The following is a 19,591-nucleotide window of genomic DNA, read 5'->3' as shown; positions in this document are numbered from 1 at the left end:
AGACTGAGCTATATAGTAAGTTGCAGGTCAGCTTGAACTACAGAGACACTAACTCAAACAACCAAACAAAAGTATGAGTTACTCAGATTTTGTTAGGTAACTTTTATTTTTTATTTTTATTTTATTTTATTTTTTTTTTGCCACTTATCTTGCGGGAGGGGAAGAATAGAGATAGAGCTCAGTGGTAGAGTGCTAACACATGCTAGGACCTGAGCTCACACACTCCCCACCCTCAGTATAAGAAAACAAGTACTACTGTTTATAAACTGATTGGCTTGGACGTGGTCAGTGATACCTATAATCAGGGTTTCTCCCTACAGTTTGGGCAGTTTTTATTTATTTACTTATTTTTTTATTATTAATTAATTCACTTCTTTTGAGACAGGATCTCACTGCTAAGTAGCCCTGGCTGGCCTCAAATTCATAGACATTTGCGTGCCTCTGCTTCCTGAGTACTGAGATTAAAAACTCACTTATGTTATTTTTATTCATTTTCCAGCCAATAAATATGTTGAATTTCCTCTGTTTTGTTTCCATATGTGTGGTTTTGTATTCAAGTAGCTTTCTAGTGCTACTTGAAAATACCTAGGGCAGTGGTTCTCAACTTTCCTAGTGCTGTGACCCTTTAATACAGTTCTTCATGTTGTGGTGACCCCCAAACATAAAATTATTTTCATTACTACTTCATAACTGTAATTTTGCTACTGTTATGAATTGTAATGGAAATATCTGATATGCAGGATATCTGATATGCAACCCCTGTGAACCGGTTGTTTAAGCCTCAAATGATCCACAAGTTGAGATCCACTGACTTAGGGCATTAAAGAGAAATGTTTTTAGCTGAGTGTGATGGCACACAACTGCATTTGCCACACTCATGAGGCCGAGGATCACTACAAACCACAAGTTTGAGACTGTTTTGAAATCAAATGAGGTTGTTCTTATTACTTTGCAAAGATCAGTCAGGATGATGAAAGAAGTTAGGTCACCTTAGGAACATTTCAAGAAATTGAGAAAGTTTTTGCTTAGAACAAAGATTTAATATGAACAAAAAGTGCAGTCTTTAGGGGCTGGAGAGATGAATCAGTGGTTAATAACACTAGCTGGTCTTCCAGAGGTCCTGAGTTCAATTCCCAGCAACCACATGGTGGCTCACAACCATCTGTAATGAGCAGATCTGGTGCCCCTTGTGGCCTGTAGGGATACATGCAGACAGAGCACTGTATACATAATAAATAAATAAATCATTTTTTTAAGTGCAGTCTTGAAAGACTTCAAAGGTTTTTGTATAAAAGAAGGATTACATGGCAGGCATGGCTGTATACAGTTGTAATCCCAGCACTCAGCAAGCTGAAGCAGGAATATCTTAAGTTTGGCTGCTTAACAAGTTCTAGACTGCCTGGTAAAACTCTGTTTCAAGCTAAGCAGTGGTGGCACACACTTTTAATCCCATCACTTGGGAAGCAGAGACAGGCAGATCTCTGTGATTTTGAGGCCGGCCTAGCCTACAGAGCAAGTTCCAGGACAGCCAGGGCTACACAGAGAAACCCTTTCTTAGGGGAGTGTGGGGTAGGGAGGGGGGTGGGACACAACTCTTGTTTCAAAAGAAAAAAATTTTTTTTAATTTATTTAGAGGCTGTCTCAGTTGGTAAAGTACTTAGTTAGCACACACAAGTCCTCAACACTGCATGAACTGGGCTTGGTGACACACACCTGCAGTCATATCATTCAGAAGGTAGAGGTAAGAGGAGCAGGTTCAAAGTCATCCTCAGCTCTATACCAAATTCAAAGCTACCCTGGCATACATGAGACTCTGACTCAAAACAAAACAAAGGTGTTAAATTTAGAGAACTGGGAGCTGGAGAGATGGCTCAGAGGTTGTTCCGCACTGATGTCTTTAGGACCGTGGACGGAACCAGCCATACAGTCCCGGGTCCGTTTCTGAGTGGAGGTGTGTGGACTAGGGAAGTTTAATTACCCAACGATGCTAATGATGAGACAGGAAACGCCATATCATCTCAGGAGGGCTCCCAGCTGACCGAGCGGCCCCAGTTTAATGAGAGGTCTATTTAAATAGTCCTCTAAGGGCAGGGGTAACATCAGGAAGCATCTTTTACAATACATATCGCTAACATCAAGTGATTCTGTTGCCTAAACAACTCTTGGTCAAGCAGGCAGAGTCTTGAGTCCAGGTATGGGCCTACTCAAGGCTTAAGCTACAGAGATGCAAATTAGGAGGCATATCAGCCTGGTGTTAATTAACAATACAATGGTGACGGGGGTGGGGGGGGGTTCCCTGGCGCCACCACTGTTTATGTCAGCCAGGGCCTGGATCCCAGAATATTCCATAACAGGGATATTCGGTCCCCCACAATTCCTCTCTCTTAAATTAATAAAAAGAAACCTGTGCTCCCCCACAAGAGGTTAAGAGCACTGGCTGCTCTTTAAGAGGTCCTGAGTTCAATTCCCAGCAACCACATGGTGGCTCACAACTATCTATAATGAGATCTGGTGCCCTCTTCTGGCCTGCAGGCACACATGCAGGCAGAACACTGTATACATAGTAAATAAATCTTTAAAAAACAAAATTAGAGAACTGGAGAGATGATGGCTTAGTGATTAAGAGCACTTACTGCACTTGAAGGCAACAGGGGTTTGTTTTTCAGTACCCACAACCGTCTGTAACTCCAGTTCCATGGGATCCAAAACCTCTTCTAACTTCCTCAGGTTCCTGAACGTGCTGCATATATACCCTTAGGTACATATACACATGTGAAGAAGAGGAGAAGAAGGAAGGAAATTAAATTTATTCTTTTATTTTCTTTTTTCTTATTCTTCTCATATATACATCTCAACCACTAAATTTATTGTGGCCCAAAGACTGAAGCAGAACAACTGTGTAAAAGATACCATAATGTTCAGATACATGAATATACTTAGTAAAATACTTTAGTAAGGACTACAATGTTGGGGTTCCTTCTGATTCTAAGATACTGTGATACTAGTTTTAACTTTTGTATGTCCTATATCCCTAGAGAGTGTCTTCATTTAGAAGACTAAAAGATAGTTTTGAAAAATCAAAATCAAAAGAAAGTGATCTCAATGGAATAAGGGGCTTGTAGGGGAAAGAAATATGGAAAGATCAAATCAGGTGTGGTAGTGTGTCCCTGTAGCACTTATGAGGCAGAAGCAAGAGTGTCACAAGTCAAACCAGCACTTGGAAGGCAGAGGCAGACAGATTCCTGTGAGTTTGAGGCCAGCCTGGACTACAGAGTGAGTTTCAGGACAGCCAGGGCTACACAGAGAAACCCTGTCTCAAAAAAAGGACACAGGTCATAGGCCAGTCTGAACTACACAGCAAGACCCTGTTCAAAAGTAGGCAGGGGAGAAGAATGATCAGTTTACTCTAGAAGTCAGGGTTATTAGCCACTGGTTAAAACTAGGTCTAGGTTTTGGGGCCTAGAGAGATAACTGGTCCAAATACTTCTAATCAATTCCCAGAATCCATGTTGGGCATCTTATAGCCACCTGTAACTCCAGCTCTAAGAGATCTAATGCTTCTAGCCTCCACAGGCACCCACACACATATACACATACCCACACAGAGACACACATATAAACATAATTAGTAATAAATCTTTAAAATCAGGTCTGTAATTACATCATACTTCTATATATATATATATGTGTGTGTATGTATATATTAACGCATGCACCTCACAGTTGTGTGATATAAGTAGAGAACTGACTCTCAAAAGTTGTCCTCCAACTTCTACATGCACACCGTAGCACACACTTGATCACAGATATGTACACACACTAAATAAATAAGATGAAGAAAGAAAGAAAATTAAAAATGTTTACATTTCCTACTTCACTGCTTTATCTTTCCTGCTGCCATTTTTAGCTCACTTGACACTTTCCTCAGTGTCATTTGGTGTGTCTCTCTGGCCATCGAGGAGTATTTTACTTTCCCTTGATGAGAAGCACAGATGTAGAATATTATCTCCAGGGGTAGTTAATGATCCTGAAACTTTGCTGAACCACAATTTTTATAGCAGATGTCTCTTGGGAATTCTAAAGGGAAGTTGTTTTATTTATTCTTTCCCTAGAGGCATCCCTTCCCATCAATGTGTTGTCTTCAGAGATCTCAGAATGAGCTAAATTGGCTCTGAAAAAGTGAATCAGAAATAAAATCATTTGATGTTTCTCACCCTTATGAAATGTTACTTCTTTAGTACAGTACACTGAATTAGTTTGCTACTTAGGCTTCCAGGGGTTAAGGTAGCAAGTGATGGTGTGCATCTGTCATCCTGACACTTGGGACATGGAGGTAGAAAGATCCTAAGTTCAAAGCCAGCCTAAGCTACATAGTTGAGACCATGTCTGGGGGAAGTAGCAAAGGAAGCAGTAGGAACAAACTTCCCTTTCATCAAGAAGCCTAGGAAGAAGAGAACAAAGGATCCACTTTGACATGAGACTGAACTGTCATGTACAGCATCAAGGTTGTTATCTCAGATGGTTTACTATTCCCTGCAAAGCCCTTTATAGCTCTAGTTCAATCACGTAGTTGTACCTCTGCCAGGAAAGTTCTCTACTTTCTGGTTTCACTGGTACTGCCTCTAAGGCCAAATTCTAATTTTTTCATTGATGAGATGACCAGCCTTTCCTTTCTTTATTATACCCAAACCCTGTATGCCTAAAGTTTCTAGCCTCCTGCCCTAAACTGATTTTGACCACCATCTAGCATGGTAGGTTCCCCATAAAAGATCTTTTCTATCTTGTTTGCAGTACTTTAATATCTAGTTTATCTTCTGTTGCTTTTGGAAACTGGTTAACTAAGGCATTATGGTTGGCAAAGAGTGTTCACAGCTCTTCAAAGACCAGCAAAGCTGGTTGGGAATTGATTAGTAATTGATTCTTAAGTCCCTTTACTTTGCTGGGGGAAAATTATACATGTAATATTTGCATGGATTTAATTGGCATTTATTTTGCATGTTTTTAAGCATTATAAGTACTTGCTTGCAACTGATGTTATCTTCATTTCATAGTTAATGAACAGAAACTCCAAGAAGATACAGTGACTTGGCCAGAGTCTACATGAAGCAGTTCAGTGCTTTGACCAAGAGCTGAACTTGGTAAAGCAAATGCCCTCGTCTCATCATGAGCATCAAGAAACTGAATTCTATTTACTGTTTTCCCAGGGTGCTGCTGGGCCTCTTGACATGTCTCTGCCTTCAACACCAGACATCAAAATCAAGGAAGAGGAGCCAGTGGAGGTAGACTCGTCACCCCCTGACAGTCCTGCCTCTAGTCCCTGTTCCCCACCACTAAAGGAGAAGGTAAAATTTTCTCCCAGAAGTCATCCCAAATGTTAATTTTGATTCATAAATGGTGTAAGAAGGATTGACTAGATTCAAAAGAATGAATGTTCTTTTCCTCATTTCGTTTCTTCTCTCTCTTCCTCTCTCTCTTCCTCTCTCTCTCTGTCTCACTCTCTTTCTCCCTCTCTCCCTCCCTCCCTCCCTCCCTCCCTCCTTCTTTCTGTCTCTCTCTGTCTGTCTCTGTTTCCTGCATCTCATTGATGTAGCCCAGGCTGGACTTCATTGAACTCAGTGCTCCTGCCCTAGTCTCCAATTTGGATACATATTTCTATACATAGTTTGAAAGGAATCTTTTTGTTTGTTTGTTTTGGTTTTTTGAGACAGGGTTTCTCTGTGTAGCTTTGGAGCCTATCCTGGCACTTGCTCTGTAGACCTGCCTGGCCTCGAACTCAGAGATCTGTCTGCCTCTGCCTCCCGAGTGCTGGGGTTAAAGGCATGAGCCACCAACGCCCAGTGAAAGGAATCTTAAATATTTAAGCAATGTAAATAAATTATGCCTATTCAGTCATCCATCAATCCCACTTCTAATTTTAAACTGAAGAGAGTTTAGTTTGTATGTGTACCAACAGAAATAAGTAAGACTGTTAATAGAAATTTTATTCATTTAAGAAAAAAATGTATCTGGGAGCTGGAAAGATAGCTTAGTGGGTAAAAGTGCTTGCTGTAAAAGCATGAGAACTCAAGTTCAAATCCAGAAAACCCAGGTAAACTTACCACCCAGGCACAGTAATATGTGCCTATAATTCCACTGCTCCTACTATGAGATGGCAGGTACAGATAGATAGAAAAATACCTAGCCTGGTGTTTACAGTGGTAAAAGAAAAGCCCCTGTCTCGAAATAAGATGGAAGGGGAGGACCAAACTCAGTAGTTGTCCTCTGACCTCCACATGACCACACTCACACACAAACATACATATACCACATACATACTAATTTTAGACGGGAGAATGAAAACATTCCAAGTATCAATCAACCAAAACAAATGATCAATTGTGAGAGGCTGGTGGTGTGTCTCAGGATAGTACTTGCTTAGTTAGTGTTCATAATGCCCTGAATTCCATCCCAGCAACAAGCAAATAGTGATATATTTCTAAAGTGGAATATGATATACATGGCATTGGATGAACTAGGCTGAGGATGAAATTTAGTGGTAGAGTACCTGCTTATCCTGTGTAAGGCTATGGGCTCAATCCTGAGTACCACAAAAAGAAAGAAAAAAGAAGGGGGAGGGAAAGGAGGGATAAAGGAAGGGTGGGTGGGTGGATGGATAGATGGATGGAAGGAATACATAGCAATATGCATAAATTTCACAAACAGTAACAAAAAAGAGACAAAAGTACATATTATATGGTTCCATTTATAGGAGGTTCAAGAAGATGCAAAATTATTTGATGGAAGATCTCAGTGTGGTGGTGTATAGCAGTAGTGGCAACTGCTAAGGAGGCTGAGGTGGGAGGACCAGCCTGGGGAGCACAGCAAGATGCTATCACAAAGAGGATCCCACAAAGGGGACAAAGAGAAAGAAGATAAACAGAATAGTGGGTACCTCTCATGATGGAAGAATGTGAATTAGGAAAGGACACAGGAAAACCTTGGGTGCTGGAAATGGTCTTCATCCTGATTTTGCTTGTGCAAAAGTAATTTCATTGTAATGCCTTTAAATAAATTATATATACTTCAGTAAGTAAAAAAGAAGTCAGGTATGGTGGCACATGCTTTTAGTCATAGCACTTGGGAGCAGAGGTAGGTAGATATCTGAGTTCAAGGCCAGTCTTTTATATAGTGAATTCTGGGTCAGGGCTACATAGTAAGACCCTGAGTTTTGTTTTTTAAAAAAGAAAAAAAAAGAAAGAAAGAAAGAAAGAAAAGAAAGGAAAAAAGAGAAATTAGGCATGGTGGTGCACACCTAACATCACTTTGGAGTTCCAGGTGAGTTCAAAGCTTGCCTGGACTGGATTGCATAAAAGCTTGTCTCGATTTTTTAAGAACTACAATTCCCAGAATCCCAGGAGGTTACCTGGTCCTTGGGCAGTGCTCCCATTATGATTACTACACAAGTGGGCAAGCCTCCTGGATCTCCTGAGAGAATGCCCAGAGATGCAAAGCTTGCACAGACAATCCCAGTGGAGTGTGCTCAGAAGGCTGCAGAGCTTCGGTGAGAGCTAGCATTCAGTGCCTCAACCCATACTGAGCAGAAACAGTTAAGGATTTTGTTTTGTTGGATTTTGACAGCTTTTCTTCACCCCTGAGGAAAAGAGATTTTATTTAGAAATAGGTTCAGTCGGAGACATTAAAAAAAAAAAAAAAAAAAAAAAAAGCTTGTCTCAAAAGAAAAAATAAAAATGGCAGCAAGATGTCTCAGTAGGTAAAGGTATCTTCTGACAGCCTGAGTTTGATCCCCAGGACCTGCCTGCATGGTGGAAGGAGAGACCTCTGATTTCCACAACCCTCCAACCACAAATAAATAACTAAATGTATCTTTTAGTAAAAAAAAAATAAATAAAACCATATAATTTGTTAATTAGACATGTCTTTTACTTAGGGTTACTATTGCTGTGATGTTTGACTTACACTTCCACATCACAGTTCATCAAGGAAGTCAGGACAGGAACTTGGACAGGGCAGGAATCAAGAGGCAGGAACTGCTGCACAGGCCATGGAGGAGTGTTGCTTACTGGCTTGCTCCCCATGACATGCTCAGCCTGCTTTCTTATAGAACTCAGGACCATCAGCCCAGGGATGGCCCCACCATAATAGGCTGGTCACTCCCCCATCAACCACTAATTAAGAACGTGCCCTAAAGGCTTGCCTATAGCCAGATTTTATGGAGGCATTTTTCTCAGTTGATGTTTCCTCCTTTCAAATAACTCCAGCTTGTGTCAAGTTGACATAAAACTAGCCAGCACAAGACATTAAACTATTAGGAAAAAAAATTCTCCCAGAGGGAAATAACTTAAAGGGAATATTTGTTAAGAGTGTTAGCTTTTGGTTGTTGTTCTGTTTTAAACTTTTTTTTTGGGGGAGGGTTTCGAGACAGGGTTTCTCTGTGTAGCTTTGGAGTCTATCCTGGCACTCCATCTGGAGACCAGGCTGGCCTCGTGAGTTCGAGATCCACCTGCCTCTGCCTCCCGAGTGCTGGGATTAAAGGTATGCTCCACCAACACCCGGCATTAAACTTTATTTTTCTTGAGACAGTCTCATAATGTAGCTCAGACTGCCCTGCAACTGACAGTAATACTCCTGCCTCAGCTTTCCAAGTGCTGTGATACAGGTATCCTCCGCCACACTTGGCTCATTTTGGTTTGGTTTGGTTTTTCTGTGTAGTGCTCGCTGTCCTGGAACTCACTCTGCAGACCAGGCTGGCCTCAAACTCGGAGATCCGCCTGCTTCTGCCTCCTGAGTGCTGGGATTAAAGGTGTGCACCACCACTGCCTCCTATACCTGACAATTTTTAAAGACCACTTTTTTTGACATATAATACATGTACATAGTGGTACATGCACTGTAATTATAGAGCTCTCTGACTTTCCAGAAAGTAAATAATCTTAGTAATCAGCACCTAGATGAAAACCAGATGATATCAGAGCTTCAGAAGCCCACTTACATCTCCTTCCAGACTCTACTGTCTTGCCAGTGGCTAATTTTAACGTGTACTATGGACAGAACATCTGTACCTCATCTTGCTTGGCTTCAAATTTGACATGCTAAGTTCTCAAAGCTATTGTCTCCACAAATATTAGCCATCTCCTTCCCTCCCTCCCCTTTCTATAGGCAACTAATTTCTGGAGACTAGAGATGTTTTTAAGGCCCGTATGGCCACTGATGGTCTAAGACCCTAACTAATTAACAATGAGAAGCATTATGTTCTATTTCAATCTGATAGCTGCTTAAGTTTCTATAGACCTTGTTTAATCAAGTCCATTGGAAACAATGGATTGTCCCACCACCAGTAAACCTTGCTTTTCTCATTGGAGGTCATAGGACACTTCAGTATTATTTAGAGTGAGAGTATTTGTAGGGTAGAACACCCCTAGAATTTATATGATACTATAGTGTTACATGGTACAGCATTTCTCCAAAGATTTCAAATGATTTTCCAGATGATCTTAAATCATTGTTCCTACTGAATGGGTGAGGTATGGGTGCATGATTGTGATGGAATTGGGTCATTTATTTGTAACTAATGCTCTTTCAGTGAAAGTACCAACTGTGTATTTCCCTATACACAGTTCTTAACATTTTGAAACTTGTTGTCTCCTCTCCCTAGGAACTTGCCACAAAACCTGTTTTGATTTCTACCCCTACACCCACTATCGTACGTCCTGGTTCTCTGCCTCTCCACTTAGGTTATGATCCACTTCACCCAACTCTTCCTTCCCCAACCTCTGTCATTACACAGGCTCCACCATCTAACAGGCAAATGGGGTAAGTAGGAGAGTAGGAGAAACTGTGAACCTGGATTTCCTTTGGTTTTTTGAAACAGAGTTTCTCTTGTAGTCCTGGTTGTCCTGAAACTCATTCTGTAGACCAGCCTGGCCTCGAACTCAGAGATCCGCCTACCTCTGCCTCCTGAGTGCTGAAATTAAGGTGTGTGCTACCACCCACTGGGCTTTTTTTTTTTTTAAGATTTATTTTTATTACCTTTTAAAATTATGTGTAGTGTGTGACTTCCTCTGAGTATGTTCACATAAGTACAGGTGCCCTCAGAGTCCAGAGGTGTTGTCAGATCCCTAGGATCTGGAATTATGAGCTACCCAATGTGAGTGCTGTAAACAGAACTGGTCTTCTATAATATATGAAGAACCATCTTGTGCCCTTCTGAATCTCTGTGCTTTGAAATTATTTGATAAAAATAGAAACTGTTGTATTGTTGTTCTCAGATTTGTTGTTGTTTTGAGACACAGTCTTTCTAAGTGGCCTCAGATTCTCATGATCCTACTTCTGCCTCCTGCATGCTGGGCTTACAGCTATATGCTACTGAAGCTGGCTCCAGGCATTTATTTAGTAAATTAGTTACTAAGATTGTTTCCTAAAATAAAACATTTTCAGGAAATTGTTTTGCCAAAGGAGATGTCTGTTTAATATTCCCAGATTCCTAGTAGAGTTACCTCCTGGCCATTAAATTCAATTAATTTGAAAATTATAAAGTTTTTTTGCTAGACTGTGTGGCTGGAAACATAGCTCAGTAATAGAGCACTTCCTCATCATGTCCAAGGCTCTGCTAATCCCCAGCACCAAAAAACCACCAAGTCTTTGCCAGGCTAAAGCAAGTAAATTAGGACTTGTCTGATGTGTTCTAAGGTAATTTTGTTAAAACCCTAGGGGGGTTAAAAAAAAAAAAAAAACAGACTGTCATTTCTCTTCATTTTTCTAGTGTTCTAGAGAATGTCAAGATTTTATAGTGATGCTCTATGCCTTCCCTAATGAGAAAACTATTAAAAAAAAAAAAAAAACAACCTTCTAATTATAGGAGGAAGACCAATGAGCAAAAGGTCGAGATTGTGATATTTCCTTTCATGTCTCCTGCAGATCTCCTACTGGCTCCCTCCCTCTCGTCATGCATCTTGCTAATGGACAGACCATGCCTGTGCTGCCAGGGCCTCCAGTTCAGATGCCTTCTGTTATTTCGGTAAGCTTTGTAGTTAGGGCAGCCAAACCTGCCAGCACACTGATCCCTCCCTTCCACCTGAATGATCATAACCAGAGGACCCCCAGGGAAATGTGGGCCTGGACTGTATTAGTTGTATGTGGCAGTCTGCCCAAACTCTTCACTAACCTCTGCCAGTCCAACACTGTGAAACACTAGACAAAGACTCATCTGGACAATTGGCTTCTAGTCAAGCAGTTAATTTTGCCAACCTGCTGATTGGTTGATTTCACTTGGCACATAGCTTCTCCAGCATTGCTCACCACTTTCCTAAAGATATACCTCCAGCCCTTCCCACAGAAAATGTCCCACACTAAAGAATGAAATTCTTTACTCTGTCACACTCCTTAGGTAAGATATTTCCCAGGCTATTCCTGCATGTCCTGTGAGCAGGTTATACAGAACAGGCCCTGACATGCCAATCTCAAAACCACTTAATTTAGGAAAAACCAATACTACCACGTCTCTTTCTCTTGATTTAGCTGGCCAGACCTGTGTCCATGGTGCCCAACATTCCTGGTATACCTGGCCCACCAGTTAACAGTAGTGGCTCCATTTCTCCATCTGGCCACCCTATGCCATCAGAAGCCAAGATGGTGAGTACATCCTGGCCTAGAGCAATACTGGCCTTCTAAAAGTAGTAGTATCAGACTAGATTTTTCAAGTGAACTGGACAAAGGAGCCTTCTGAAGCTTGCATACCTAAAGACATCCTGCTGTGAGGCTTGGGAAAGAAAAGACCTGATTCCTAAGTCTCCTGTCCCTACCCTTGCAGCCTGGCACAGGTCATGGGACAGGAAGAAACAGCACAGATTGTTTGGAATGGAACAGTTGCCATTTCAGTTCCAGGGTGACAGATGGAGGGGGTGAGTAGGCAGGAGAGCTGGCCAAGTGGTGAATAGCTGTGTAACCAGCATCTGGCCAGGTTCCAGAAAGGAATTTTCATCTGGGTCCTATTGCTTCCACAAGCCCCCATCCCCAGCTGTGTCAGGATGACAGCCAGGGAACAGAGTAGGCATTTTAGGGGTCCAGGTGCACACTTTCTCTCCATCATTGTCTTTTAGTTCCTCTGTTAAGAGAAAATTGGAGTGAGAATTTTAAGTATAAGGTCAGTAATAAAATATAAGTTCTTTTCCTTGACAAAATCTTACCCTTACCCTTTAACACAATCTTTCCACACAGAGACTAAAAGCCACTCTGACCCACCAAGTCTCTTCAGTCAATGGAGGTTGTGGAATGGTGGTGGGTACTGCCAGCACCATGGTGACAGCCCGTCCAGAGCAGAACCAGATCCTCATCCAGCACCCTGATACCCCATCCCCTGCCCAGCCACAGGTCAGTTGTGCCCTTGGAGGGGAGAACAAGATGTGTTGCCCTTATTTTTTATGTTGTATCTGTTTGCAAGAAGCATGAACTGAGAGAAGAATGGATTTAACTTCCCAGGTATCCTGCTACTTTGGATGTTTTTGGTAGGATGACTACAGTGAAACAAACTATTGTTTACCTACCTTTGTGTTAGACATAAATGCAAGCAGTGTGAATTATGCAGGGCTGTTACAGAGAAGGCCTCTATATTTTTTCCCACATGAGTTATAGCCTAATGTAGATGCTGAGCTGATGGAGACTCACATGAAGCCACATTGAGCACTTAACAAAGGAGGCTTCTGTATCTCTTGCTTATCTACTAAGTCATAACAAAATAAGTTACCAGTTACCGGATTAGATTTTAGAACACAAAGTACATTATAAGAATATATTAGTGGTGGCACACGCCTTTAGTCCCAGCACTCGGGAGGCAGGGGCAGGCGGATCTCTGAATTTGAGACCAGCATGGTCTACAAGAGCTAGTTCCAGGACAGCCTCCAAAGCCACAGAGAAACCCTGTCCCAAAAAACCAAAAAAATCAATACAATATTATGTTACAGTAGTAAAATAGATAGCTCATTAAAAGTAAGGAAACATAGAAAAAAACCTCCTCAATACCAATCCAATAGTCCCTTTTTATCAAAAAGAAATGAAAATTTAAAAAAATTTAAAAGTCAGCAGAGGTCCCATGTAGTTGCCCAATCTCTTCCCAAAGAGGGATTCTTTAGGAACTGAATGGCTTTGGTTTTCATAATTGTCCGCACTGGACAGGTGATTGGTTTCTAGAGTTACATTCATTGCCGAGTCTCTCTTGTACTGATGTCACCACCTGCTTCATCAGCACTGCCACATGTCCAGGCATTCCATGGCCATATGCTGCCTTAACCCTTGGCCAACAACATGAGCTTTCATTTGTGTTTTCTTCTTGAAAGCTAAGGCTTCTGACCATTCTGACCCCCCTCCCCCAAGCCAGCCAGTCTCTGGAGATAAAGTAGTATCTCTTGCCTGAGCTGGGCTTTTCCTTTTTTTATATTTTTGGCTTTGACCCCCCCCCTTTTTTTTTTCTTTTTTTCTTTTTTTTTTTTTTTTTTTTTTTTTTGAGACATGATTTCTCTGTTTCCCTGGCTGTCCTGGAACTTTGTAAACCAGTCTGGCCTCAGCTTTAACCTCAAGAGATCTACCTGCCCTGCCTACTGAGTGCTAGGATTAAAGGTGTGCACCACCACTGCCTGGCCTACCACAGCCTCTAGATAGCTGAGATTAAAAGCAGGTACCATGCCTGCCTGGGTTTCTTGAAGAAAGGCTCTCCTCAGTACTAGGATCCAAGCAGGACCTTTAGTTCATTCTGTGAGTTAGAAACTCCCTAATTTTTTCTTTGAAAAGACAATACCAGTCTAAATAAAATCATGTCTTTATTACTGGAGAACATAATTCAGTAGAGCCTAAAGTAGATTTTCTTTTGTTGGTTTTGGTTTTTTGAGACAGGGTCTTACTATGTAACTGAGTCCTAAAACTCACTCTGTAGCCCAGGCTGGTGTCAAACTCATAGAGATCTGCCTGTTTCTGCTTCCCAAGCGCGCCTTTCTTGTGGTTGTGGTAGCTCCTGCTTGTCTTTATGCAGCTGATTATTAGCATTAGGAAAATACTAACCTAGATACTCAAATTAAAAACTAATTTAGAGGCTACAAGATGGATCAGTGAAAAGAGATGCTCACCACCAACACTGATAACCTGAGCTCCATCTTCCAAACTCACATGAAGGTGGAAGGAGAGAACTGACTCTACAAACGTGTATTCTGACATCTACAAACACCATGACATACACACATGCACACATATAAATAATACAAATTAATAATAATAATAACATATGATTTTTTTTAATTTTAAAAAAGAATTTACATGTCGGGCGTTGGTGGCACTCGCCTTTAATCCCAGCACTCGGGAGGCAGAGGCAGGCGGATCTCTGTGAGTTCGAGGCCAGCCTGTTCTCCAGAGCGAGTGCCAGGATAGGCTCCAAAGTTACACAGAGAAACCCTGTCTCGAAAAACCAAAAAAAAAAACTTACTTTCGGCATTGTCATGAAATTGATGTGCCTTCTCTGTATATATGTCAACTAACAGAATGGAAAGATAATCCAAAGTGCTTTAGTGCAAAGGGAGTTTAAAAAAACAAGACCGTTGGGCAATGGTGGTGCACACCTTCGAAGCACTGGGGAGGCAGAAGCAGGACGTTCTCTATAAACTCAAGGCCAGCCTGGTCTACAGAGCGAGTTCCAGGACAGCCAAGGCTACACAAAGAAACCCTGTCTCACAAAAAACAAAAAAGACAAGCAAACAAAAAAGGACACTGAGTCAAAAAAGGAAAGAGGAGAGACAGGAAGAGAAGGAAAGATAGCAAGTGGGCCTTGTTGCACAGGCCTGTAATCCAAGCTGTTTAGAGTAAGACAGAGGAACAGCAATCTCAAGAGTTCCAGCATTTGGGGATAGAGCAAGGAGGAGCAGGAGGTCAAGGTTATCTGGGACTCTGGAATGAGTGAAGACCAGACTCTGGAGTGAGTGGAAGACCAACAAAGAGGTAGCATTGTAGGTTCAGTTCCCAGGCCCAAAAGAAAACAAAGCAAAACAAACTCCTAAATGATCTTAGTTTCATTTCTGTGTCTCAGAAATAATCAGTTTCCAACAGAACTGTGGCTAGTCTGCATGTGTACTGAGAGGACTGAGAGATGGGAGGTGGGATAGGAAGCTAGTAGACATAGTGATGGGACTTGGTGTGATTGCCAGATCTTTACCAGCCCTTACTAATCTACCTAGCTCAGCTTTGATTTGGAAAGAATTATTTTCCTATCAAGGACTTCTCTATTCTGCCAAGGGATGAAGTTAGAAATTGGTGCCTGTGAATCCCAGCACTCTGGATGCCTAAGCAGAAGGACCAAAATTCAGAGTCTGCCTGGGCTGTATACCAAGAATGTTCAAAGACAAACCAGAAAAAGGAAAAGAAAAATGTATTCTTCTTTCCTGGTCAACAGGTCTCTCCAGCTCAGCCCACCCCTAGCACTGGGGGACGACGTCGGCGCACAGTAGATGAAGATCCAGATGAGCGTCGGCAGCGATTTTTAGAGCGAAACCGAGCTGCAGCCTCCCGGTGCCGCCAAAAGCGGAAGCTGTGGGTGTCCTCCCTGGAAAAGAAGGCAGAAGAACTTACTTCTCAGAACATTCAGCTGAGTGTGAGTGGGTGATTGTTGGGATTGTAGAATCTGGAGAGCAGGGCCACATCTGGAAACAGTGCAGTAGTAGAACAGAGGATGGATGTTATTTAATTAGGCTAGATCCAGAAGTGTTACAGGAAGTGTAAACGTCCCATAATAGTCAGGATTGAAACTCTTCCCCTAGCAATTGAGAAAAAGACTATCTCCTTCCAGATCTTCCACTAGCACAAGTCATTCAGAGAGCCATTTGGAGGCTAGGGTTATAGCTCAGACAGAATGCTCAGCAGTCAGAATGGAGAGAAGGCAGGAGTGGAGACATAGACCCATCTTGAAGGAAATCAGATTAAGTACCCCCAGGGTGTGCTCTCTTAAATCATCAATAGAACCTGACTGGAGAGAACTGTTAGAGAACACCTGATGAGAAATTAGTTCACTCCAACTATTGTAGCTGTCTTAATTATAGTTTCTATTACTATGAAGAGACGCCATGACCACAGCAACTCATAAAGGAAAACATTTAATTGGGGGTATCTTACAGGTTCAGAGGTTTAGTCTGTTATTGTCATGGTGGAAAGCATGAACGGCACCCAGGCAGACATGGGTGGTGGAGGAGCTGAGAGTTCTGCTTCTGGATTGGCAGGCAGGAGGAAGAAAGAGTGAGCCACTGGGCCTGGCTTGAGCTTTTGAGCCTCAGAGTCCACCCCCCACCCCACCCCCACACACACCCCACATACACTTCCTCCAACAAGGCCACACCTCCTTATAGTGCCACTCCCTATGGGCCTATGGGGGCCATTTTTATTCAAACCACCACAGTAGGTTAGTTAATAAAAGAGAAAAAAAAGCTGGTTGTGGTGGCACACGCCAGGAGGATTTGCTGAAGGAGGCAGAGGCAGGCGGATCTCTGTGAGTTCGAGGCCAGCCTGGTCTCCAGAGCGAGTGCCAGGACAGCCTCCAAAGCCACAGAGAAACCCTGTCTCGAAAAACCAAAAGAGAGAGAGAGAGAGAGAGAGAGACACTTGAATACAAAATTATAATCCAAGCATTCTCTTGAATATTATTTTCCCTTCTTTGGTTTTGTTTTCTTAAAGTTTCTTTTATGGGACAGTGAGATGACAACCTGAATTCTACCTTTGGACCCACATAGTGAAATGAGAGAACCTACTCCTATAAGTTGTCCTTTGATCTCCACACATGCACAGTAAGGCATGCATGTGCCCACCACATACATATATACACATAATGTATAAATACACACAATAAATAAAATAAAATTTAAGAAGGGGTCAGGAGAATGCCTCGGTGGAAAAGTGCTTGCTGCCATGTCTAATGACTTGAATGTGATTTTTCAGATCCCACTTCTTATCCTGATTCTCTCCGTCTCCCTCTCCCGCTCCTGCTCCCTTCCCCCTCTCTCCCTCTCCCCCCTCTCCCTTTCTCACTCTCTCTCTCACTCTCTCTCTCTCTCTCTCTCTCTCTCTCTCTCTCTCTCTCACACACACACACACACACACACTGTGATACGCACATGTGCACACCCATACACACAAAATAAACTTTAAAAAAGAATACTTTGTATTTATGCTTTGACAATTTCCTGCATGTATACAGTGGGGTTTTTTTGTTTGTTTGGGATTTTTTTTTGTTTTGTTTTGTTTAGGTTTTTTGGTTTTTCAAGAAGGATCTCTCTCTCTCTCTCTCTCTCTCTCTCTCTATATATATATATATATATATATATATATATAGTCCCGGCTGTCCTGGAACTCACTATGTAGACCAAGCTGACCTTGAATTTACAGAGATCCACCTGTCTCTGCCTCCCAAGTGCTGGGATTGAAGGCATGCATCACCACCACCCATCATCTGAATTTTTTTTTATTTCTAGTTTTTGTAGTAGAGTTGGAGGGATTGTGAGTTGGTTTAAACATGAATGATTTAACAGTATCTCATGGAAACCTGGCAAAGGAGAGGAAGGATTTGCCTTGTTTTTTTTTTAAAAAAACAGCTGTATAGTATTACACTCTGAGTGTGTTAGGTTTTATGGATCAGTGGACAGTAACACTATTATAATTGTTCATTAGAATAGTAATGCTCCACCAGGTGGTGGTGGTGGTGGCGGCGGCGGCAGCAGCGCATGCCTTTAATCCCAGCACTCGGGAGGCAGAGGCAGGTGGATCTCTGCCTGGTATACCAAGCAAGTTCCAGAATAGCCAGGGCTATTACACAGAGAAACCTTGTCTTGAAAAACCAGAGAGAGACAGAGGGAGATTTCTGACGCCAAGTTGATGACTCATTCATTAATCCCAGTACTCAGGAGTCAGATGCAGGTAGATCACTGTGAGTTTCAGACCAGCCTGGTCTGTATAAGGAATTCTAGGCCAACGAAGGTTACAAAGTGAAACATTGTCAAAACAAACAAACAAACAAGAACATATTTCCAGAAGCACACTTTCTTCTTGGTCAGAAAACCTTACATTATTAATTTGGGAGTAGCCAGTCTTATCCCAGATAAGTCATTTTTCTTTTCCTGTTATGGGTCCTTACTTTTCATTGTAGGCAGTTTCTGTCATTGACTTCATGACTGTCCTGCCTCTGAGCTCTCTGAAGATTTGCCAGATCATGTCCCAATTTGGGGAGGAAAATCTAGACAGCATTCTGCTGTCACACTAAGATGGTCACAGTATTGTAGTCAACATTAGAACAGTACTAAACTTAATATTACAATAAATGGTTTGCTATGGATACCAACAAAATAATTCTAGTAAGTCCATACAAATGTTTGCTGTAGTGTTTTAATATAACATTGTCTTACTATTCTTTTCTTCCCTCCCCCTTCAGAATGAAGTCACATTACTACGAAATGAAGTAGCTCAGTTGAAACAGCTGCTGTTAGCTCATAAAGATTGCCCTGTCACTGCACTACAGAAAAAGACTCAAGGCTACCTAGGTGAGTGGTTCACAACCTAAGCAAATCCAGTCAGTTGGTAACCACAGGAACTGTGTTTCGTTTTGTTTGTTTGTTTGTTTTTTTGTTTTGTTTTGTTTTGTTTTGTTTTTTTGGTTTTTCGAGACAGGGTTTCTCTGTGTAGCTTTGGAGCCTATCCTGGCACTTGCTCTGTAGACCTGGCTGGCCTCGAATTCAGAGATCTGCCTGCCTCTGCCTCCCGAATGCTGGGGTTAAAGGTGTAAGCCACCAACACCCAGCCCACAGGAACTGTCTTGGCTGCTTATAATGCCATTCTATGTGGCGCATCAGTTCCACCAAAATAAATAAATAAATTGTTTTTTGTTTTTTTTCCCCTTATCTATAGTCCTAGTAAGCAAGAGGATCAGTTCAAGGTCTTCAATTACGGCCAAAGTTTGAGGCAAGCCTGAGCTACATGAAACTTTCTATCAAACAAGCAAATAAAAAATAAAACTTTGACAGTAATGCAGAATTATCCTAATTATCTATAATAGTTGGAGAGAAGCAGTAGCAATATTTCTTGGGCCCATTTTATCTGCCATCCTCACAATTCTCCCATGAAGCAGCTAGTCCATTTATAAGTGAGAAAACTCAGATCATTTACCAGAAGTCACACACAGTGGGAAAGTAATAGAAGTCTTCTGATCCCAAACATAGTCTTGGCCTGGAGAAAAGATGAACAGCTGACAGTGCCTAGGAGTTGAAGAATGGGGACTTGAGGGCAGATTTCATGTTTATAATGGTCTTGGTTTCAGTCTGTAACCAGAGATGTCCATAGAATTGGGCTCAGCATTAGCACTATTATAAAGTAAATATTACAATGAATAATTTGTTGTGTATAATAAAAACTAAAAATTTCTAATTTTCCTTTACAGATTAAATAAACACATAGAAATATTGGATATAGCAAATAGTTTTTCTACTAGTTGTCTTTATCATTTCAGAAATGTATTCTGAGAAAAATTTTAGGAATCTTTATTGAATTATTTATTTAAATTTTAATATAGCCGGGTGTTGGTGGC

General features: G+C 41.6%; 1 protein-coding gene across 5 annotated transcripts in view; it reads left to right on the top strand.

Moving 5' to 3' along the window:
- Positions 1-19,591, top strand: part of LOC100764874 (cyclic AMP-dependent transcription factor ATF-7) — an 85,923-nt gene that overhangs the window by 63,212 nt on the left and 3,120 nt on the right. For all 5 annotated transcript variants that reach the window (XM_027396711.2, XM_027396715.2, XM_027396716.2 and 2 more), the window contains 7 exons: positions 5,205-5,342; positions 9,653-9,810; positions 10,915-11,014; positions 11,515-11,628; positions 12,214-12,366; positions 15,425-15,622; positions 18,443-18,551. In XM_027396711.2, the coding sequence (XP_027252512.1) occupies positions 5,205-5,342; positions 9,653-9,810; positions 10,915-11,014; positions 11,515-11,628; positions 12,214-12,366; positions 15,425-15,622; positions 18,443-18,551 (970 nt within the window). The remainder of the gene's footprint in view (positions 1-5,204; positions 5,343-9,652; positions 9,811-10,914; positions 11,015-11,514; positions 11,629-12,213; positions 12,367-15,424; positions 15,623-18,442; positions 18,552-19,591) is intronic.

Source organism: Cricetulus griseus, chromosome 2 (assembly GCF_003668045.3).
Source record: "Cricetulus griseus strain 17A/GY chromosome 2, alternate assembly CriGri-PICRH-1.0, whole genome shotgun sequence".
In the NCBI taxonomy this organism is placed as follows: Eukaryota; Metazoa; Chordata; class Mammalia; order Rodentia; family Cricetidae; genus Cricetulus; species Cricetulus griseus.
The sequence above is the reverse complement of the archived record's forward strand: the minus strand, read 5'-3'. Positions and strand labels throughout refer to the sequence as shown.